A 19,180-nucleotide genomic window follows, 5' to 3' on the forward strand; every position below is an offset into this window, starting at 1 on the left:
AGGGTCAAGTACCGCTGCAAATTCGTTGCCTGCTACCAATCTTTCGACATAGCTGAAGCAATGAGCGGCAATGGAAAAGGTAGAATGACGGAATGGGAGAAAAGTAATTTGTAGCGGCCATTGCCTAAATTTGGTCTTTTAAAATAACTCAGGCGTCCGTGTGCTGTAGACGTGTTTTGAAAAAGTTCAGTGATTTGAAAGTTGAAAACGAGCATCCCCCCCTTTTCCTTGGCAGGAGCTAAGTGGAGGCTTGGGAGAAAAACCCAGCTCAGGTAATGAAAATGACCTGTACTGTTCTTTAGAACATTTTTTAATTGGTTTGCGTCCGATAGGACCTCTTTTGTTGGACCTTTTAATAGGTTTCTCCGTCCAGCACACGGGTCGGCCCACGAAGCCGTAAGGCTTCCGCGCCTAACTCGTCAAGGAGTTTTGCCGTCCTTTTTCGGACGGATCCTCAGGCAGATCGCCTTAACAGACAAGGAGGATTTCCCCTCTCGGCCGTCCAAGGTGGCCATGCCACGGCCGGTCGATAGCGTCTAAGAGAGAAGACGCCTACATCCCCCCCCCCTAGCAACGCCCGCTGGTCTCGTCGGCCGAGTACCGGCCCCGCTCGCCTTGCCATCCGGCGAGATTTCCGGCCGCACAACTCGACAGGAGTCGCTGTGTCGGCCACCGAACCAAGCACCATCGAGAAGTAGCGGTATGTACCGGTACAAACCATAGAATAGGAAACACTTAACAAATTAACACACAATTATAACACATAACAACACGCACACTCAACAAATAAGATTTTTAATAAATTATGTGAGTAATGTGAAGGATTTGTGTTTAGTGTTTTTGTATCGCGAAAGTGCCCTTGATTACCCAGTAGCTAGCCGACCCTGGGATTGCCGGAGAGTCTCTTGCGTCTTGAGTCGGCCCAGTACTGACAAGTTGTCGATAAGTTTCACGTTTGAGTAGTGTGTAGGGTGCCTAAGACGATTACTTCAAATGGCATATCTTTCCATATTGCAAGAACCAAGTTGCATAAAAATTACAGAATATTATTAATGTCCAAGTGTATTGCTTGGGCAGGGTCATTAGGCCGAAGGTCATTAGGCCTCATGACCCTGCATCGTATTGAAACACTTTTATAAGAATTTAATCGGCTACATTGATTACTTGGCTGAACATCCCCGAAAAGTTATTATTTGACCACAGATAAAATTTCACTTTGAAAATCAATTTTCGAGAGAAAGCTCGGATACTTAAGTTCCTCCTCCTTCTCTTGGCGTAACATCCTCACTGACTGGACACTGGAACGCAAGGGCACCGCCTACAAAAGTTTGGCGGAAGAGGCCCTTCGTGAAGGGGTAGAGGTGAGGGCTCTCACACAAGAGGCAACTCTGAAGGAGAAAAACCTAGACGAGATCACCGAAGTGGAAGAGCTCGTCACGCCACTGCGGCAACAGAGCGAGGTGCAGGTGACCGCTGCAGCCGTTAGGCTACGGAAGGGGCCAGCAGGGACACAGGTAGCATTGGTTCAGCTACCTGTGGCGGACGTAAACAAGTCCGTTAAAGTAGGGTGGATTAAGGTAGGCTGGTGCGTGTGTCATCTGACGTTCCACGAGCCACCGGAGGTTTGTTACAGGTGTCTGGGACCAGGACACAAATCATAGGACTGCAAAGGCCCTGACAGGAGCAAACTGTGTAGGAGATGCGGCCCCGAAGGCCATAAGGTACAAGGCTGCACGAGTCCACCCATTTGTCTGATCTGTACCGGGAAATCCGCAATCAGCAAGCACCCAACGGGAGGACCAAGGTGCCGGTCTTCAGAAGAGCCGCAGCGGACAAATCACAGTGCAGGTAACGCAGCTAAACCTGAAGCCCTGTGACGCAGCCCAGCAACTGTTTTGTCAGGCAGTTTCTGAGTGGGGGACGGATTTCACCATAATAGCGGACCCATACCGAGTACCCGCTGGCAACGGCAATTCTGTCGCGGTGCCTACAAGGGCTTTACCACCGGCTTACTGGGGGACTCAAGCGATTGCGGACCTGCGCCGCGTCTGCCTACGGGCTAGGTGGCGGATGCAGCGAGCACGAACTGAGAAAGAGCGAAACGAACGGCGGGTGGTGTTTGCCGCTGCCGAAGTCGCGCTGAGAACGAGATAAGGGCAAGCAAAAAGGCCTGCTTTGAGGGTCTCTGTCAGAGTGCCAATGCAAATCAGTGGGGTGATGCCTACAGGATCGTGATGACTAAGGCAAGAGGTGTGATGGCTCCTGCAGAGTAGTCTCCAGAGATGTTGAAGGGGATCATCGATGGGGAACCGATGAGGAACTTGCGGGGATAGCGTAGACCTCAGGTCCCCGGTCCGGACGGAGTAGCGGACTTGGCATAAAAAGTTATTGCAGAGGCTCCCAGGATGTTCAGATCTGCTATGCAGAATTGTCTGGACGAGAGAGTCTTCCCAGAGGTTTGGAAGCGGCAGAGCCTGGCCCTATTGCCAAAGGCGAGGCAACCACCCGGAGACCCGTCAGGATATAGGCCAAGATGCTTGATCGACACGACGGGAAGGTTTTTCGAGGAGATCTTCCTCCACAGACACTTGAGGTACACCGTGGGTGTAAATGGTCTCTCGAGCAACCAGCTCGACTTCCGGAAAGGAAGGTCGACCGTAGACACCATCGGCTATTGCCGATGCGCTCCTGTACCTGTATAAAATTCTCGGAAGTTACTTCCAGAATCGAGTACTAGTTTACGACACAGAGGTGGATCGGAAGTGCTTTCACATAACCTCAGGAGTCGCGCAAGGTTCCATCCTTGGTTCCATCCTGTTAAGACGAGATGTTGAGGTTAACTCGATCGCAGTTGTGGGGGAGTGGATGAGATGTAAGGTTTTACGAAACTGGAATTGGCTCACCACAAAACGGGATGGTAACATAAGGCTGAATTTCAAAAGGCTGAATGCACATAAGGCTGAATACAAAAGGCTGAAACTATGGATATGTAATGGCTGAAATATCAAAAGGCTGAAATAACAAAAGGCTAAAAACATGGATTTCAGGCCTGAAATGTCACTTATCCGAATGTGTTATAATGATTTTAATTCTAAGGAGGATTACTAGTTGTACAATATTACTAGTTACAATAATATTACAATATTACTAGTTGTCCCATGTACAGCCTAGTTGAACGGTTAAATTATGATCTATGCATATACCTCGAAAGAACAGCCTATCTAAAAAAGCGGGAAAAATCTCTGATGGGAGAGTAAGTATTGTGGCCGCAAATAGTACAGTGTAACGACTAAGTGGAAAGGTTTGATGATAATATCTCCATACTAATAACTCTCCCATGATAGATTTTTTTCTTTTATTAAATAGGCTGTTCTTTTGTGGTATATGCATATATTCAGTACTGGCATTCTTACCAATGTGTAAAATGCAGCGAGCTTCTGCGTGCGCATATTCCTTAAAAACGATTTATCAGAGATTTCTCCTTCTTTTGAACATAGGCTGTTCTTACTGTGTTTGGATGTTATAGCAGCAGCATTTTTTTCTCAAAGATGTTGCTTCTTTTAAAATGTTGAAAGAACAATAATTTAAGTACAGGTGTTGAAGCTGCATACTTTTTACCAGATGTTTCTCCTTCTTTTAAACATAGGCTATTCTTTCAAATAGTATTGTATTCGAAATGAACGCGAGCCAAAAATGAACTGAACACTTTAAATTTTTTGGACGACAAAGAATTGAACTTGCCTGTCAGAGCTTTTGCTGTTTAAGAACATCATTTGGCTCTGAGTTCATATGCGCTTATCTTCATCATTAAATCCTATGTGCCTTCTTTCCTAGGACTAGGAAAGACTAGGACCTTGTGCCGCATCTCCATGTTTGGACGTTATTATGTTATGTCACGGGAAAATGCGTCACATTGGTACGACATTGTGGTCTCGGATATTGAAATACAGCTCTAGGCATTCGGACTTTTCGAAACACACGATAGTTGGGCTTGTTCACTCTCTCAATAGAAGGAGATTCTTAATCGAATTAGTTTAAAAGATTGCTAAAATTGACGAAAAAAAATGGCGCAAATATGACCATTTTAGTTTCACAGATCCCAGGGTAACATGTTAGTCAGCATGCTACGGGTACAGTTCTTTCCATTAGTTTATGCCGCGTTCAATTTGCATGTTCCAATATATTTGATCGCAGTATGCCGAGTATGAACTTCAACGCAAATTGATTGCGTTCACACTGTGGTGCTGCAATTCGGTTATGAACTCCTATGCGCACAACATTGCTTGACATATATGGGAAATAGTTTCTGTCGACGCGAATGAAGCCGTATAGTCCCGGATTCTGGAAAACCCGAAAATCTCCTACGTTAATACATTATTGGGCTGAGGAGGGGTGAAGTATAAGAAAGTTTTTATTTCCTGACATGGTTCCTTGAGAAACTTAATCAGGAATGGCCAACTGATGGACTGACGACCAGACTCTATTCGTTTAGGCAATTTTATGATTTTCGATGGTTCATGCCGCTAACTCCGTTACTGTATTGTATTAAATTATATGATTGGAAATCTGGATTTTCCAAAACCCATATTGACCGGACTGGTACGCTCAGATATGATTCCAATAGCAGAAGAATTTCTGAATCTAATGAGCTCCAAATGTTTGAAATCTGTGGAAACATGGTGGAGGTACAGCCATTTCAGTTTCGCGGATCCCACGGTACCCTGCTGGCGTTCAATTTGGAGCTCGTACGGGTTAGAAATTTTAAACTGAACAAAGTTCAAACATTTTTGAGCAATAGTTACAATTGTTTGCATCTAAGACTCATTCAACCTAGTTTCCGTGTTATACAAAATACTTCAAACGAGTGGAAATGAAATGTTGGCGAATTTTTTTGTCAATTTGAGTTTAGTATTTGTGGAGTATTAGCCGATATGATACTAAATAAAGTACCTACAATAACATAGACATTATGATAACGAAATCCATAATATTATGATCCACTCGAATGTCTTTTCATCAGTTAGAGCCTTAGCTCACGTGACCAGATGTCCATTCGATAAATAGTCCAATCGACTATATGTCATATACTTCCTCTTCCGTAAAATGGGTTTTGGCCGAATGTTCATTTGACCAAATATCCATTCGAACAAATTTCCAAATATTTTTTTTTATTTCCTATGATCAATTCAAGTCGAGTCGAATGTTTTTCAAAGATCAATAGATTAGCCATTAATGTTTAAGATGTCATTTCATTCGATTCTCTACAGCTTTCAAAACTTTTCAGCCTTTTGATATCTTTCAGCCTTTTGATATGATTCAGCCTTTTGATGCTTTCAGCCTTTTGATCATTCAGCCTTATGTGTTTCAGCCTTTTAATCATTCAGCCTTATGTGATTCAGCCTTTTGTACGTAAACCCCACAAAACTGAGGTGGTGGTTGTGAACAACCGAACGACGGGGTAGCAAGTGGTGACCAGTGTAGGCGATTGCACTATCACTTCGGAGCGCTCCGTCAGATACTTGGGGGTGATGATGATGATCGACGATAAGCTTATCTCTGTAGTTACGTTGATTACGCCTGCAAAAGAACCTCCACAGCTATAGTGGCACTATTCCGGATAATATCCAATAGCTCTGCGGTGTATGCCAGTAAGCGCAAGCTCTGGCTAGTGTCGCAACGTCCATACTAAGCTATGGCGGCCCGGCGTGGGGCACGGTGCTAAGTACCGATAGCTACCGAGGTTAGCTGGAAAGTATTGTAGGCTGATGTGCCTGAGGGTTGCGAGTGCGTACCGTACCGTGTCACACGACGATCTCTGCGTCATCATTGGTATAGTGTCTATCGGCATCCTTATCGGGGAGAACATAAAGTGCTTCGAAATGCGCGGCACAAGAGGCATACGCAGGACTACCAGATTGGCCTCCATGGTCAATTGGCAGCGCGCGAGGGACAGTTTCACCAAAGGAAGGTGGACCCACAGGCTGATCCCGAGGGTAGATAATTGCGTTAACAAGCGCCGTGGAGAAGTAACATTCCACCTGACCCAGGTCCCTTCGGGCCATGGTTGCATCCGACAGTATCTACATCGTTTCGGTCAGTGGGTTCTCCCGAATGCCCGGGTTGAGCTGGTTTAGAGGAAACGACGGAACATGGGAAGGAGGACACAACTCCGGACAATCTTGTCCTGGTAGTGTGAAGGGATGAGTTTGGCTGGAATGCCGTTTCAACGGCTATCACCCACATCGTCTTGGAGCTACAGAGGAGGTGGCGCGTGGACTTGGAGTTTGGATTGTGTGGCTAGTTTTGGATTGTGTTTAGTGGGTCGGGGTGTAGTGCTGTCTTCTACTTTGCCTGTAGGGGACGGTCCCCAACCCCTGGAACTGGACTGTTCGGTTGTTTGTTGAGCAGATTAGCCTCTCATTGCTTAAAGAAGAAAAAAATCACTAACTTGGACCAGGACATATTATGTTTGAATACTTCTCGTACTAAGATTTCTGTGACGCGCCAGTGTTCAGAAATTGGTCTTGTTCTCTGCAATAGAATCACTGCAAGGTTAAACCAACAAGCAAATAGGTATCTATTTTATCACATCAATTATTTGTTTGTTTGCAGTCAAATGTAATATTGATTGGACAACGACTAACCCTTTCAGTTCGTAAGTGTCATTTGCACCTCGCTGAGATGCTTTCGGTTAGCGAGGTAGACGTCCTGAAGTGGTTACGTTCCATTACACTGACACGGTCAGCAGGTTGTAAAGCAGATTCTCGCATTATTTCGCCCCATACATTTGCATCAGCACGGTGAAATAAGACATCGTGGTGCGGAGGGTCTGTAAATATTGAACCGACGTTAATAGTAATAAACGTACAGTGTACTGTATACTGGTTGTTTAGTAACAACTGTGAAAGCAAATATACCATTCCGAACGTTTCCCGATTGAGGTAGAAAAACTTCCCGGTAGTAAGTGCCGTAATCCGCTGCGATCTGCTCAATACAAATAGAAGTTTGCGTTGTTCGCCAACTGGCCATTGGTACCAGGACACTTCATGAACTGCATCGGCCACGGAAGCACTCTGCAAGAAATTGAAGGTGATGACAACTTGACCACTTGAGCTAACAAAGAACACTAACAGCAGACATTAGCTCTGACCCCAACATTGAGTATACCAGAATGTGGGAGAGGATATACGATAGCATCAGAATCATTTTGATCAACAAGTCCCGGTCGTCGTTTGCCTGTGCAATGAAAAATCTATCAAATTGTCGACGGTGCAACCAGCGAACTCACCAAAACTAGAACCATTAGTGTCAAACAGAGCATTACGATACACGTGCCGAACTGCATCAACATATACACGTTCAGTGCTTGCTCCAGCGAACGTGCACTCCTGTAATTGTAGAGAAATAAACTCTGGTGTAAACATATTCCGTGCGATGTTCAAAAAAAGGCTTACCGATATACTACCTCATGCAATTCAATGATGTCAACCAGTTCTTGCTGACATGATTTTTCTTTAGAAAATGCGTTCAAGTTCGAGAGTCTTCGCCGGATTATTTTAAACAACCCGGCAATATGATGAATCAAACTCCAATGGAGACTATTAATCGATACGATAACCACTACAATACTTAACAGTGACAGTCCACCGACTCCAACAACGAGTAACCATAGCCAAAAATTAGAAGTATAATCAAATATGTAGAAACTGTAAAGACAGAACCCATTATTTTAAAACTTCTCAACACCCTACAAACTACTTACTCAGCTTCCAAAATTCCGTGCAGCGGAGGCAACTCTTCGCTGCGCACATATTTGACGATTGTCTGTATCGGATTGGACGAGCAATAAATCAGACCAACTGCCATTTGAAATCCAATGTAACCCTTGAAGAACCGATCTGTAGATAACTCCAGATGATCGATTGTGCGCTGCAACTCCCTGTCCAGACTGTCGGAAACTGCTGCCAAAGCAAATCGTACATCGCCATAAGCCTTCCCCAGTACCGGTTGATGAAAGATGGTGCTCACGATGAGCATGATTATGTTAGCGATGGACATGGATTCGACGGCGGTTCTCGTAATAACTGCAAAGCTTGGCTGCTGCCGAAAGATGTAGATGATTCCCGGGAACAGCAGCCACCCAATGTACAGGGTTGTGAAGGCCAGTGGTTTTGCACTGCTTCGTTTCTGGTAGGGTTGCGTCCAGAAGCCCAACAACTGCAGAAGTTTGATGACCGACCGCATGATGTTGCCTGGGGATGTCCAGACAGTGGATTTATGTGAAACGTTGTCTCCGCTGTTGAAGTTTTTATATCAAATTTTCGCTCCATTTTGGTCAATGGTACGAACAAAAATATTTTTTATCCCTATGGGAAATCGTTCTGAATTTTTCAAAACACACTGGAAAGGTAATTGAGCTCAAGGACTAATTAGTTTGTAGACATTATGCACTGTATGCTTTGGTCACATATGTTATTAAACATACGAAAGCATTTAGTCTTGCATTCATAAAGCAACAGCAATTATAAAAGCGTGTCGAAAATTGTATGGTAATGGAATGTGTGAATATTTTCACTACAGGTATGTTCCGTTTTTATCAACACGGTCCACGATTTTCAGTTGACAAAAACGGAATAGTGATAAAAACGGAATAATTTTCTTTGACAAATTTTTTTTTCAACATTTTAATATGAATTGGAAGTTTTACAGTAGAACACATTCGAAAAGTAAAAATATGCAGTTTACTATGAAATTTAATTGTTTTTTGATGTCTTTTAGCACATCTTGGTTGCACAGTTCAAATTACAGATTTCTGACTGTGACGCCGGCAAGAGGTTTTCACCACATTTTTGGAAATTTATTTTCGTTGATCGCATGAATGTCACATATTACAGTTCCAGTACTGCCCATAATCGCATAGTTGACGTAACCACCATTGACAATTTCAGCACTCACAAGCTAATATTTATCAAATGTTCATAATTGTGATCAGTTTTATTCAATTGAGCACAAGATCTAATCACTAGCTAGATATCAACGAGAAAAAAATCATCAACTTTTCATTCATCATTGTTGAAATTTCAAAAGTTTGCTGAAAACTACTGAAAACTTATGGGCAGAGTATTCGGATCGACGTTTTCAAATATGATATACTTCCGAAATGATTAATCTCCAGGATCGTAATTTCGATATCCTAACAAAAAAGGATATTTTTAGTTCCTTCCGGAAGGCATTTCTCCACGAGTATCATCTTCACAGATTCCCATAAAAGTTTCGTCTAGGATATTTTTAGGAAATCTCCAGGAGTTTTCCTAAGATATCACTTTTAACTTCTCCAGAATATTGGATTGCTAAAGAAGTTCTTCCAGAATTCTTCTAGGTTACCTTGTATCATGCCGCTTGTTTATCTTTTAGAATTCTATGAGAATTTTTACAAAAAAGAGGTACTGCCCCTTATGATTTCTTTAGAAATTTCTTCTCGGATCAGCCAAGATGTCTCTTTTAAAATTTATGCTGGAGTTTCTTTGAGGATCCCCTCAAATATTCCACCAGGAATTGGAATTGATTAACCTTGTTTATGCATTATGTTGGGAACAGCTCGCTGACGTAGTGCACGGTTTGGGCCTAAAATTACCCTAATGCAAAAGGTGGATAAGAAAATCATACTGGGATTAAACCTAGACTGTTGAAATTCATCCAAGAGTTGCTTTGGAGATTCAACAAGATATTAACTTTGAAATATAGGAGTTTTCCGTTTCTTCTGAATTTCCTACGGGAATTCTCCCAAGATTGCTTTCTGAAATCCCTCCAGAATTTTTTCTGATATTCCTCTAGGGGTTCTTTCTGGGGTTCCTCCAGATTTTTTTTCTGTTGAAGGAATATTTATAGAATTTCATCAGAAGTTCTTTCTTGGATTCTTTAAAGAGTTTCTTAAGATATTTTTTTCCTGGAATGTCCTCCTTCCAAAAAATTATTTGAAGGATCCCTACAGGACTTTGTTTTTGTATTTATGCGCAGTAGAAACCCGACTAGAAAATTGTAACAAAAATATAACATAATCCTAACAAATCATGATATTTATAACTCATTGTGATATAATCATGTTCAACATCCTTGGTGTTTTTAAAATACTATAACTCAATTATATCACATTATGTTATAAATGATGTTTCATAACTCATTGTATTATAATTTAGTTTTGAATCTTCGCCATGTGGGAAATAATGTAACAAAATTATATCAAATTATGATAGAAACCAGTAATCCAGAGGCTATAATTCATATCACATTTTGTTATAATTTTGATATGATTATAACGAAATAAGATATAATCTTGATTAGACCAGTGTACTTTTTGTTACATTTTTAGTTATTTTAACATCATCCTGCAGCTAGTTTATAACATAATAAGTTAGAGAAAAATATTATAACATCGTAACACAATATGATACAAACTTGATATAATTTTCTAGTCGGGAACTCCTACATCTATTGGAATTTTATTATGAAGATTTCTTCCCGATTTCTTACTGCGTTTCCTGGGAATCTCTCAAAAGTTCAGTCTAGGAATCTTCCTGGAGTTCTTTCCTCAAATCCTCCAGAAGTTTCATCAGGGAGTCCTCCTGATATTCTGTATATAAATCTCCGGGGAGTTATTCCTGAAAACTCTCCAGAAGTTCCTAGTGGGAAACCTTGAGAAATTCCTTCAAGGAATCCTGTATGAGCTCTTTCAAGAAATTATCCAATTGTTTCTCGAGGAATACTTTCAGAAATGACGGGATTTCTTTAGGTTTTTTGTGAATCCTTAGTTTCTTCTGGAAACCATTCAGGAGTTGCTGGAGAAAACCCCAGATCATTTTCGAAGATCATGCACTTGTCTTTCCTTTTCCTTAAAATACTTAACTCCTAATTCACCTAAAATTCTGAGTTATTTCTTAACGATTTCTCAGAAGAAATCCATTAAGGAATCTGGAGGAATACAAGGTAGAATCGCTAGTAGGAATTACTGAAGAAAACCAAGATTGCATTTTTAGAGCAATCGAAAATGAAATCCCGGATAAAATTCTATAGGAAGCTCCAGTTTGCCTAGTGAATATAGCAGTTTCGGTCGGGAAAATTTGGACAAGGTATCATGCTCTGGTAGAAATATGAGCCCCGTCGGAAAGAAATAGTGACCAGAAGAGAAGAATTCAGCATATCGCGTAATTTCAAGAAAACCGTGTAATCGCGTGAAATTTATTTGACTTAAAAAAATATTGTAGACAAGATTTTAGTGTAAAAACTCAAGCGATGACAGGCAAAGGAAGCTCTAAATTATTTACTTGAAAAGGCAGGCCATATTCTAGTTGGTACGTAGAGCCGTAAAAAAAGAAGAAGAATAAGAAGAAAGGAGAAGAAGAATCTTCAGAAGGAAGTTCTTGGAGGAATACCGAGATGGACATCCTGGAGCAATCCCCGGAGAGGATACCAATTAAGGTGCCCTAACACAATAGGCTAATGAAATAAAATAAAATTGTTCGATTATCCAGAGTGATTCTTTCCTATTACCAGATAATCGAGTCCGTCCTTTGATGGTTTTATATGCACATCCCATCTATTATTGATCTATCATCATCAGCTACTTATGTTACACTTGAAAAATGATTGAGCCATTTTACAAAACGACAAAATTGTTGCTGATGATATTGATAGTCACGTGTTACATCCTGCCACCTCCTGTCAGGTTTTCAATACTTAAATTGGCTCAGTTAATTTTTCTATTGGACTATTGAATTAATTTTTCTATTGTTCAAATAAGAAGTAAAATTATGTGTGAAAGAAAGCATGAATTAACATTATTTACAGCTGAATTTGATATATGTTGAAAGCTACTGTAGCCTATACGTCTTCTATTGATCTCATCATTGGTGGTTGCTTCAAATTCATTCATTAATGTATTGCCTCAAAATTAATGTTAAACTATGAAAAACTCGTGTTCGAGGGAACAAATTTGACAAAAATTTTAGTGTTGACAAAAACGGAATGAAATGTTGATGAAATCGGATAGTGACAAAAATGGATAGTGATAAAAACGGATAGTGACAAAAACGGAACATACCTGTATTGAGATAACTACGCTATATACACTCATGACGAAAATTATGTGGACAACTCAACTTCAGTTGGGCGTTACGTCCAGATACACCAAGCTGGCGTAGTACACGTTCAATATCTGTCTTTTTGGGTCATATTAGCCCCAACATCTTACTATTGTTGAATATATGAAGGGCCTAGTTAATTAGATCTCTACCTATTCACGTCCGATCTACCGTATGCGTGATAATGTTTGCACCATCGTACAAATAAGGTTCCCGTATCCCGTAGGGGTTGTGTGGGTCACTCACTGTTCCAGCTGTCGGAGAAAGCACACGCAGAAGCTGATTCGCTAGTGATTGACAGAGTAGCAGAAATCGATTCGCAGGACGCGAATGGTTTCTCCGGCGCGAAACACCCCCCGAAGAGGAAGAAGACGCAGCCGGTCGACGTCGTCCACGACAAATTACACCAGCAGCTGCTGGGAAATAATCAGTTCGTCGCGTTGTCGGACTCAACTCAAGCCGCCAGTGGAACATCCAACCCGGTCGTGTCGACGCCGGGATGTGCCACGGCAAAGAAGCAACCGCCGTTGGTGGCGAAAAACGTCAGTTTCAGCACGTTGGCTGAAAAAATGGAGGGCTGCAGCATTGTACCGTCGTACAAACTCACCCGTTTCGGCACCAAAATTAATTGCACCACTGCCGAAGACGTCAACAAGGAGCAAAAGCACCTCCAAAAGTGTGGGTTTGAGTACTACACGTACGACAATCCGAACGATTACCCATACCGGGTAATGTTGCGAGGTCTTCCGCTGATTGACCCCCAAACCTTCCTGGCTCGCCTTCAGGAGGAATACGTCATCCGGCGTAAGAATGAATGTGACAAATCCTTTTACCTGCTGCACTTCCCAAAAGGTTACACCAACCTTAAGAAGTTGCAAGAGGTGAAACACGTCGGACAGGTAATGGTGCGATGGCAATCGTACCGAAACAAGCGGGTAGACGTGACACAGTGCCTCAACTGACTGTATCACGGCCACGGAACGAGAAACTCTCACCTCAAAAGCCGTTGCAACAGCTACGGCGAAGCCCACGGCACAGAAATGTGCCCACCGAAGGAGGTCTCAGCAAAACGATGCGCCAACTGTAGGGGTGCACATCCGGCCACGGATCGCGGCTGCCCGAAGCGAGCCGAATATTTACAATTCCGGCAGAAAGCGACGACGGCGAACCAACATGGTCGAAAGGCCAAACAAGCCCCAGCCCAAACCGTAACAAATTTTCCCCCGTTACAGAATAACTCGGCCCCACCGAGGCTCAGAAATTTGCGGGCCCCTCGTTCGCCAACATCACCGGGACAAACCAAAGCCGAATCGATCCTCGCATCCGAGCTGGCATACAAGCAAACCCTCCACCGGCAGACCCTCCGTCCGGTGAAAACACGGAGACACTCTACAGTTCAACCGAGCTGTGGAACATCTTAACCGATTTCCGTGGGCGTCTGCAACAATGCAGAACAAAGGCGGACCTAGTGAACGTTCTTGGCTACATGGTCTGCAAGTATAGGATCAACTGAGCCCCACGCCATCCGTATTTCCAACTGGAATGCTCGCTCTGTCAGAGCGAAAAGAATCGAGTTGGGCAACTTCCTTACCCAACACAAGATAGACGTTGGAGTGATCACTGAAACCCGGCTCAACCCACAAACAAACTACTCGCTCCCCTTCCACTCCATGGTCCGGCTGGATCGGTCCAACTCGGCCGGAGGCGGTGCCACCGTTGTCATCAAACATGGCATCCGCTACGAAATTCTACCGCATCCGAAAACCTGGACAAACTCACAGACAGCAGGACCGGCTTCGTGGTGGCTGGCAATCTTAACGCTCGCCATACCCTGTGGCGAAATCATGTCGTAAACAAGAACGGAGAACTGCTGGCAGACCACCTCGGCAAAGGTGCGTATACCATCCACTATCCCGACGAATCGACCTTTCTCTCCCTGCCGGAAGAGCATCCACACTAGACGTGTTCTTATCCGATCTTCCGCTGTCGAAACCAATAACCCCCCACGATTTGAGTTCCGATCACTACCCGGTGGTATGCGAACTCGAGTTCAATTCAGCTCAGACCCCGCCAGCGATGAGGCGGGATTATCACCATGTCAACTGGGTGGCCTTTAGCCGACTGGTGGACAGCCATATCCCTGAAGAGCCAGATCTCAGCTCCACCGAATCCATCGAAAACCACCTGGCGGTGTTCGAAGAAGTAATTCACACCGCAGAAAACGAAGGCAATTTGACCCCGATACCAGGCAATTGACCCCGATACCAGGCGGATCCTCCAGCGAAGAAACACCGTCCGACGTTTATCAAGAACGTTATAGGGCTCTTGAGTAACACTTCTTACTCTTGCTTAAGTTGAATTAAATTTAGGACGTTTTTTGATGGAGGCCAACCAGGTTGCATTGAGAACGTTAAAAATCTTAATACTCTTGAGTTCCGCTTTTAACTCTTGCTTGAGTTAAAAGGAGTTCAATACGATCTTATGATTCCAACTTAAACGCTGCAGGAACAGAAACTGACAAATTTATTATCGTTTTATCGTGCACTTGAAGAGCTCTACAAGGAGAGAGCAATTCGCCTAGATGTAGGAAGTACAAGTTTTAAAGAGAATATTAAAATTAACTCTTCATGAGCATCTTAGGATGGGCCACTTTAGTCTTATAGCGAGTTTATGTTGTTATGCAGATCAAATTGATTTATGTTTGGTTTTAAAGAACAGGTGTTGAAGAATTCTGCATAATCATTAAAAAAATAATTTTGCTACTTGGGTAGGATTTGCGGCGTCTACCGAGTCTACCGGCGCAGATCCGTGTTTGTTCGTAAGAGGATCAGGGCAAAACTAGTCGTTCCTGCTGGTTTATGTCAATGATTTTCTCATTGCCGCTACGAAAGCCTAGATGGAGGAGATCAGCAAAGGTTTGCATGAGGAGTTCGAGCTGATATCCTTAGGTGAAGTTAGCCACTTTCTTGGGATGGAAATCACGCGGGAGTCGGGAATTTTCAAAATTTGCCTGCGGAGAAATAAAGATTCCTTGAAGAAGACACAATAACTGCGAGCGAAACGTCGGATTAAAACTTAAGAATCCGTTTTTGAGTTACTCCTCCGAAGACTGAAACCATAACCTCCAAAAATAAATATCTACAGTCGAATCCTTTATCGATAACGGCATAGCAGTTTCATTTCCTTGCCTTCCACTTCTTCCAGACGGCGTTTATTCTATCGAATGACTGCATCGGCTTCTGTTTGTATTGTTGCACGTTCTGCAGGATTCAGTCGTGCCTACTACGGGCTCCAGAAGAAGCTGCGGTGCAAAAAATCATCTTCGCTCAGAATGTACCATGCACAGATTGCTTATAAGATCAGTGGTCCTCTACAGACACGAGACATGGACCATAAATACTTGAGGACGACCTGCAAGCACCTGAGGCAAGATTAGAACACCCGGCGAGACTCCTCAAGGCGAGTCCTTCAAAATCAACCGAACCGACGAATCGTCCCACAGCACACCCCAAGTAACATCCTAAGTTTTGTTCGACTCTATAAGAGATCTTCATGACCAACTTGCAATAAAACTGATTCATACATCAAAACCTCTTGATAACCTCTTTAAGAGCATCTTCCGGCTAAGTGGACCATTCTTGGAGAGGTTTTGCAAACCGCATTAAGAGTAGCAATAAAACCGTTTTAAAACCTAGTTAAAAATTTTCCCATTCTCGATTGTTGTTGTTTTTTTTTAACAAAAACTATGACAGCTCAAGATGCAGAGAAGCTTCTTCGATGGCACGTAAAGATCAGGACGATACATCATTCGTAAGTAGAAGCGGTAATTTCAAAGTAATATTTTAGTTGTTATTGTTATTGTTTTAATTATTGCTGTAATAAAACCCTAATAAAAATCAAACAAAACCAATCAGCAATGAAATTGTTACTTGGGACACTCACAGAACCTAATCATAAGCAGGATATTCAATGGGGAATCACTGATAAGAAAAACGCATGCAAAAAATGAAACTAAAATCGATTATTGAATTTTCTCTCTTCTTCCGACTGTGGTGTAGGGCTACAATTGCTGTATTCGAGTAACGAATGCTCCGTTTATTTTCTTACCCACTCGGTCTTCTACTTTACCGCCTCTCTTTCCCCAAATAACATCCACCTTAGCCTCCTGTGTCTGATGTCCCTATATTTCCTCTCCACAATTTCTTATTCTATGATTCTGGTCCGGACCCGAGAGATCTAGTGTTTTTTTTCCAATTTGGCCAATTTTAACAAATTTCTAATGAAAAGATCTGACCTGTTTTAGATGCGCAGTCGTCGAGCTTCTTCCGCCTTGCCGCACCGCTGTCAGTGGTAGGCGTCCTGATCGTGGCGGCTTCTTCGGTAGGCTTGAACGTGTTCCCGATGGCGGGCCCGCTGGTTTTACTCGCGAGTTCTGCTTCGAGGTCAACGATGAAGTATTTCTGGCAGGGAAACACTTCGGAAGTAGTGGTGACTTCCAATGGCCCGTAGATGCGCTGGGATAGAAACACTAACCCGCCACGAGGAAAAACCTACAAGCGAACGAGTTTTCGGTCCTATCCAGAGGTCACACGACGTGCGTAGCCCCCTACACCTACCCAGGAGAAACACCTTCGCTTGAAGGATATTCGGTCCTTCAAGCGAATATCACATGTTACAAATTTTGTTCCGATTGTTAACAAATTGTGTTCTCATTAGAATATTTACCTGGACCTCGAGCAGATATTTTAACAAACTTCCACTGACTTCAATTGGTAGAAGTTTTTTCCGAGCCTACAGGCAATTAATTATAAAACTACATAATGGCCATTTTTTTTATAACTTAACTCACTTGACTTTGCTCAACTTAGAGGCTCACTTTGGGCCGATAATCACGTCCTCAACCACTAATTGTCTCGAATATGTAGGTACTGCAATTTTACAACAATTAATTATAAAAATTCAACTTTCTACTTTTCTTCTTTACAATGGTTCACTCACAATATAACTTTCGACTAGCTAACAAACTGAAGATCTAATAACTTTTTACTAGGTATACTTGGGACTACGTCCTTACACTCAGCCGATCAATTCGAGAAAGAACGATAATCGCTTAGTCAAAGATGGCCTTCACATATTGACCTTCGAGAAATCGCGGGATTCCCTTGTCACACATACAAGCATACATACATATATTTCTAGCAAGTCATGTTTTCTTTTTAAACATTGGCTATACTGCCTATTTTCGAAGCAGAGCGATGTGATCTGCTTCGCGATCCGTTAAGAATGGGTCATTTCAATTCCCGTCACCCATGGCGCTGCGATCGAATAAAAGCTTGCATTTCAAATATTGCCTCTTATATACAAGTCTCTCACTTTTCGGCTTGGTTGTATCCCGAGAAGTGAGAAATCCAACTATATATAAAATTTGATGTTTAAATATTTATTTACATTTTGTAACCTTGTTACAGCATGTTAAGGACGATCTTCGGCGATATGTAGGAGAAGGGTGTGTGGCGGAGAATGATGAACCACGAGCTCACTCCGCATCCAGAAGAATACCGGAGAACAACTCTAAAAAATTAGTGTTCACCACAGTGCTAGTTGGTACAAGAAGGCGAGGAGCTCATTAGCCAAGATGGGTGGACCAGGTGGAGTGTGATCTGACGAGTATTGAGCGTGATCGAGGATTGTAACACGTAATCAACGACAGTACGCCTCAAATGTGATATAATGCAAATAAATGTATGCATGCGTGTATGCCCGAAGTTACTCTATGGCCAAAGAAATCACGGGAATTTCCATTACGAAAAGTTTATGGACTGGGAGTCGAACCCAGACACCGTCAGGTCTTACTAAATACCTAATGATCTTTCTAATAGGTTCTCATACAAAATCATATTGAATTCATTTCACATCTGTAATTAGGAATTTGAAAGTAAATTTATTTATTGAAAGACCAACTAACACTGACCAAATACGGCATATGTTTTGGAATTGACTGTCCTTTATCCTTCTCTGCTGATCGCGCATGTGTCGTAAGTCCATATCAGCTGGCACGCACGCCATTTCATAGATATTTCGTCTCATTTTAACGAGTAATGGTTTTAAGTTGAAACCAATTAGGTTCCTGTCCTCACCATTGCTAGTAGCAACTATGACCAGAAGAGAAAAAATATGAGATTCTGTATTGGTGAAGTACGAAGCCGTTTTATGTTGTACAAAATAAAACATAAACTAAACAAAAATGACAAATTACCAGATTTAATGAGATCTGTTGTGTTAGAGAAGCATGGCTATATCTTATTTTTTTTGATTCTCGCCCTTCTCACTTCTAAAACATGCTTGTAGGTATTCCTATTGTGGTAAATTGTGTCGAAAATTTACGTTTTATGATGTTCTTTTTTAAAATAACGGTCATTTTCAAGGACATCAGCCCAAGTTGAGCTTATTTGCGAATTTCTTACCATATCATCACTAAAATTGTATTGTTCTAGCTTTGGTATATCTCGTTGATACAATACTTAGGTTAAAACTCAAAATTTTACATTATGGACTCTGTTTAGCTACTTTAAAAAGAAAAAGTTTTCGAATATTTTTCTTGCGTGCCGGAGCAAACGGATTTCAGAAAACGGAAGTGTACTGCTAGGCTTATAAAAACTAATAGGAAATAGCGTAATTCTAAACCGTAGGCTTTCTTTAATCAGTATTATGTGGCCCTTCAATACATGCATTTATTTTGAAAATATGAATGGCAGATGTTAAATAAAATTACATTTTCTAAATTTGTATTTTGTATGAGAACTTATAAGACACGGTGTAAATAGCAGCGCGTTTACCGCTTCGGCTTCGTGATACATTGTTGCCTAAACAGAATCATTTTTGCGAGCTTGTGCACGTGTAGGATAATGAAATAATTATCGAATTACCATAATTATAGAAAGCAGTCTAGGGTAGGAATGAAGGTTGAAGGTATGAATCATGTTCTACTTGAGCTTAGTTATAAACTCTTCCTCAATCCGTTTTGGTCAGCCAGTTCTCCGAAA

At 42.1% G+C, this 19,180-nt stretch overlaps 1 protein-coding gene across 1 annotated transcript; it reads right to left on the bottom strand.

Annotated features, from left to right (window-relative positions):
• Positions 1 to 6,313: 6,313 nt before the first annotated feature.
• LOC109430000 (uncharacterized) lies at positions 6,314 to 8,251 on the bottom strand. The gene is made up of 6 exons (XM_019706009.3): positions 7,763 to 8,251; positions 7,455 to 7,706; positions 7,289 to 7,388; positions 7,132 to 7,236; positions 6,918 to 7,073; positions 6,314 to 6,829 (listed from the first exon to the last, which is right to left on the bottom strand). Exons 1-6 carry the CDS (start codon positions 8,242 to 8,244, stop codon positions 6,770 to 6,772), a joined length of 1,155 nt encoding a protein of 384 aa, XP_019561554.3. The 5' UTR covers positions 8,245 to 8,251; the 3' UTR covers positions 6,314 to 6,769.
• Positions 8,252 to 19,180: the final 10,929 nt, after the last annotated feature.

This window comes from Aedes albopictus, chromosome 1 (genome assembly GCF_035046485.1).
Source record: "Aedes albopictus strain Foshan chromosome 1, AalbF5, whole genome shotgun sequence".
NCBI classification, from domain to species: Eukaryota; Metazoa; Arthropoda; class Insecta; order Diptera; family Culicidae; genus Aedes; species Aedes albopictus.

What these genes read in the sequence shown, in the direction of transcription:
- LOC109430000 (XM_019706009.3), bottom strand. Translation starts at nt 8,244, where the DNA reads ATGCGGTCGGTCATCAAACTTCTGCAGTTGTTGGGCTTCTGGACGCAA. An exon ending in TTGCATGAGGTAGTATATCG is followed by an intron (nt 7,389 to 7,454) that starts GTAAGCCTTTTT and finishes CTACAATTACAG; the next exon opens with GAGTGCACGTTCGCTGGAGC. An exon ending in GGTCAGAGCTAATGTCTGCT is followed by an intron (nt 7,074 to 7,131) that starts GTTAGTGTTCTT and finishes AATTTCTTGCAG; the next exon opens with AGTGCTTCCGTGGCCGATGC.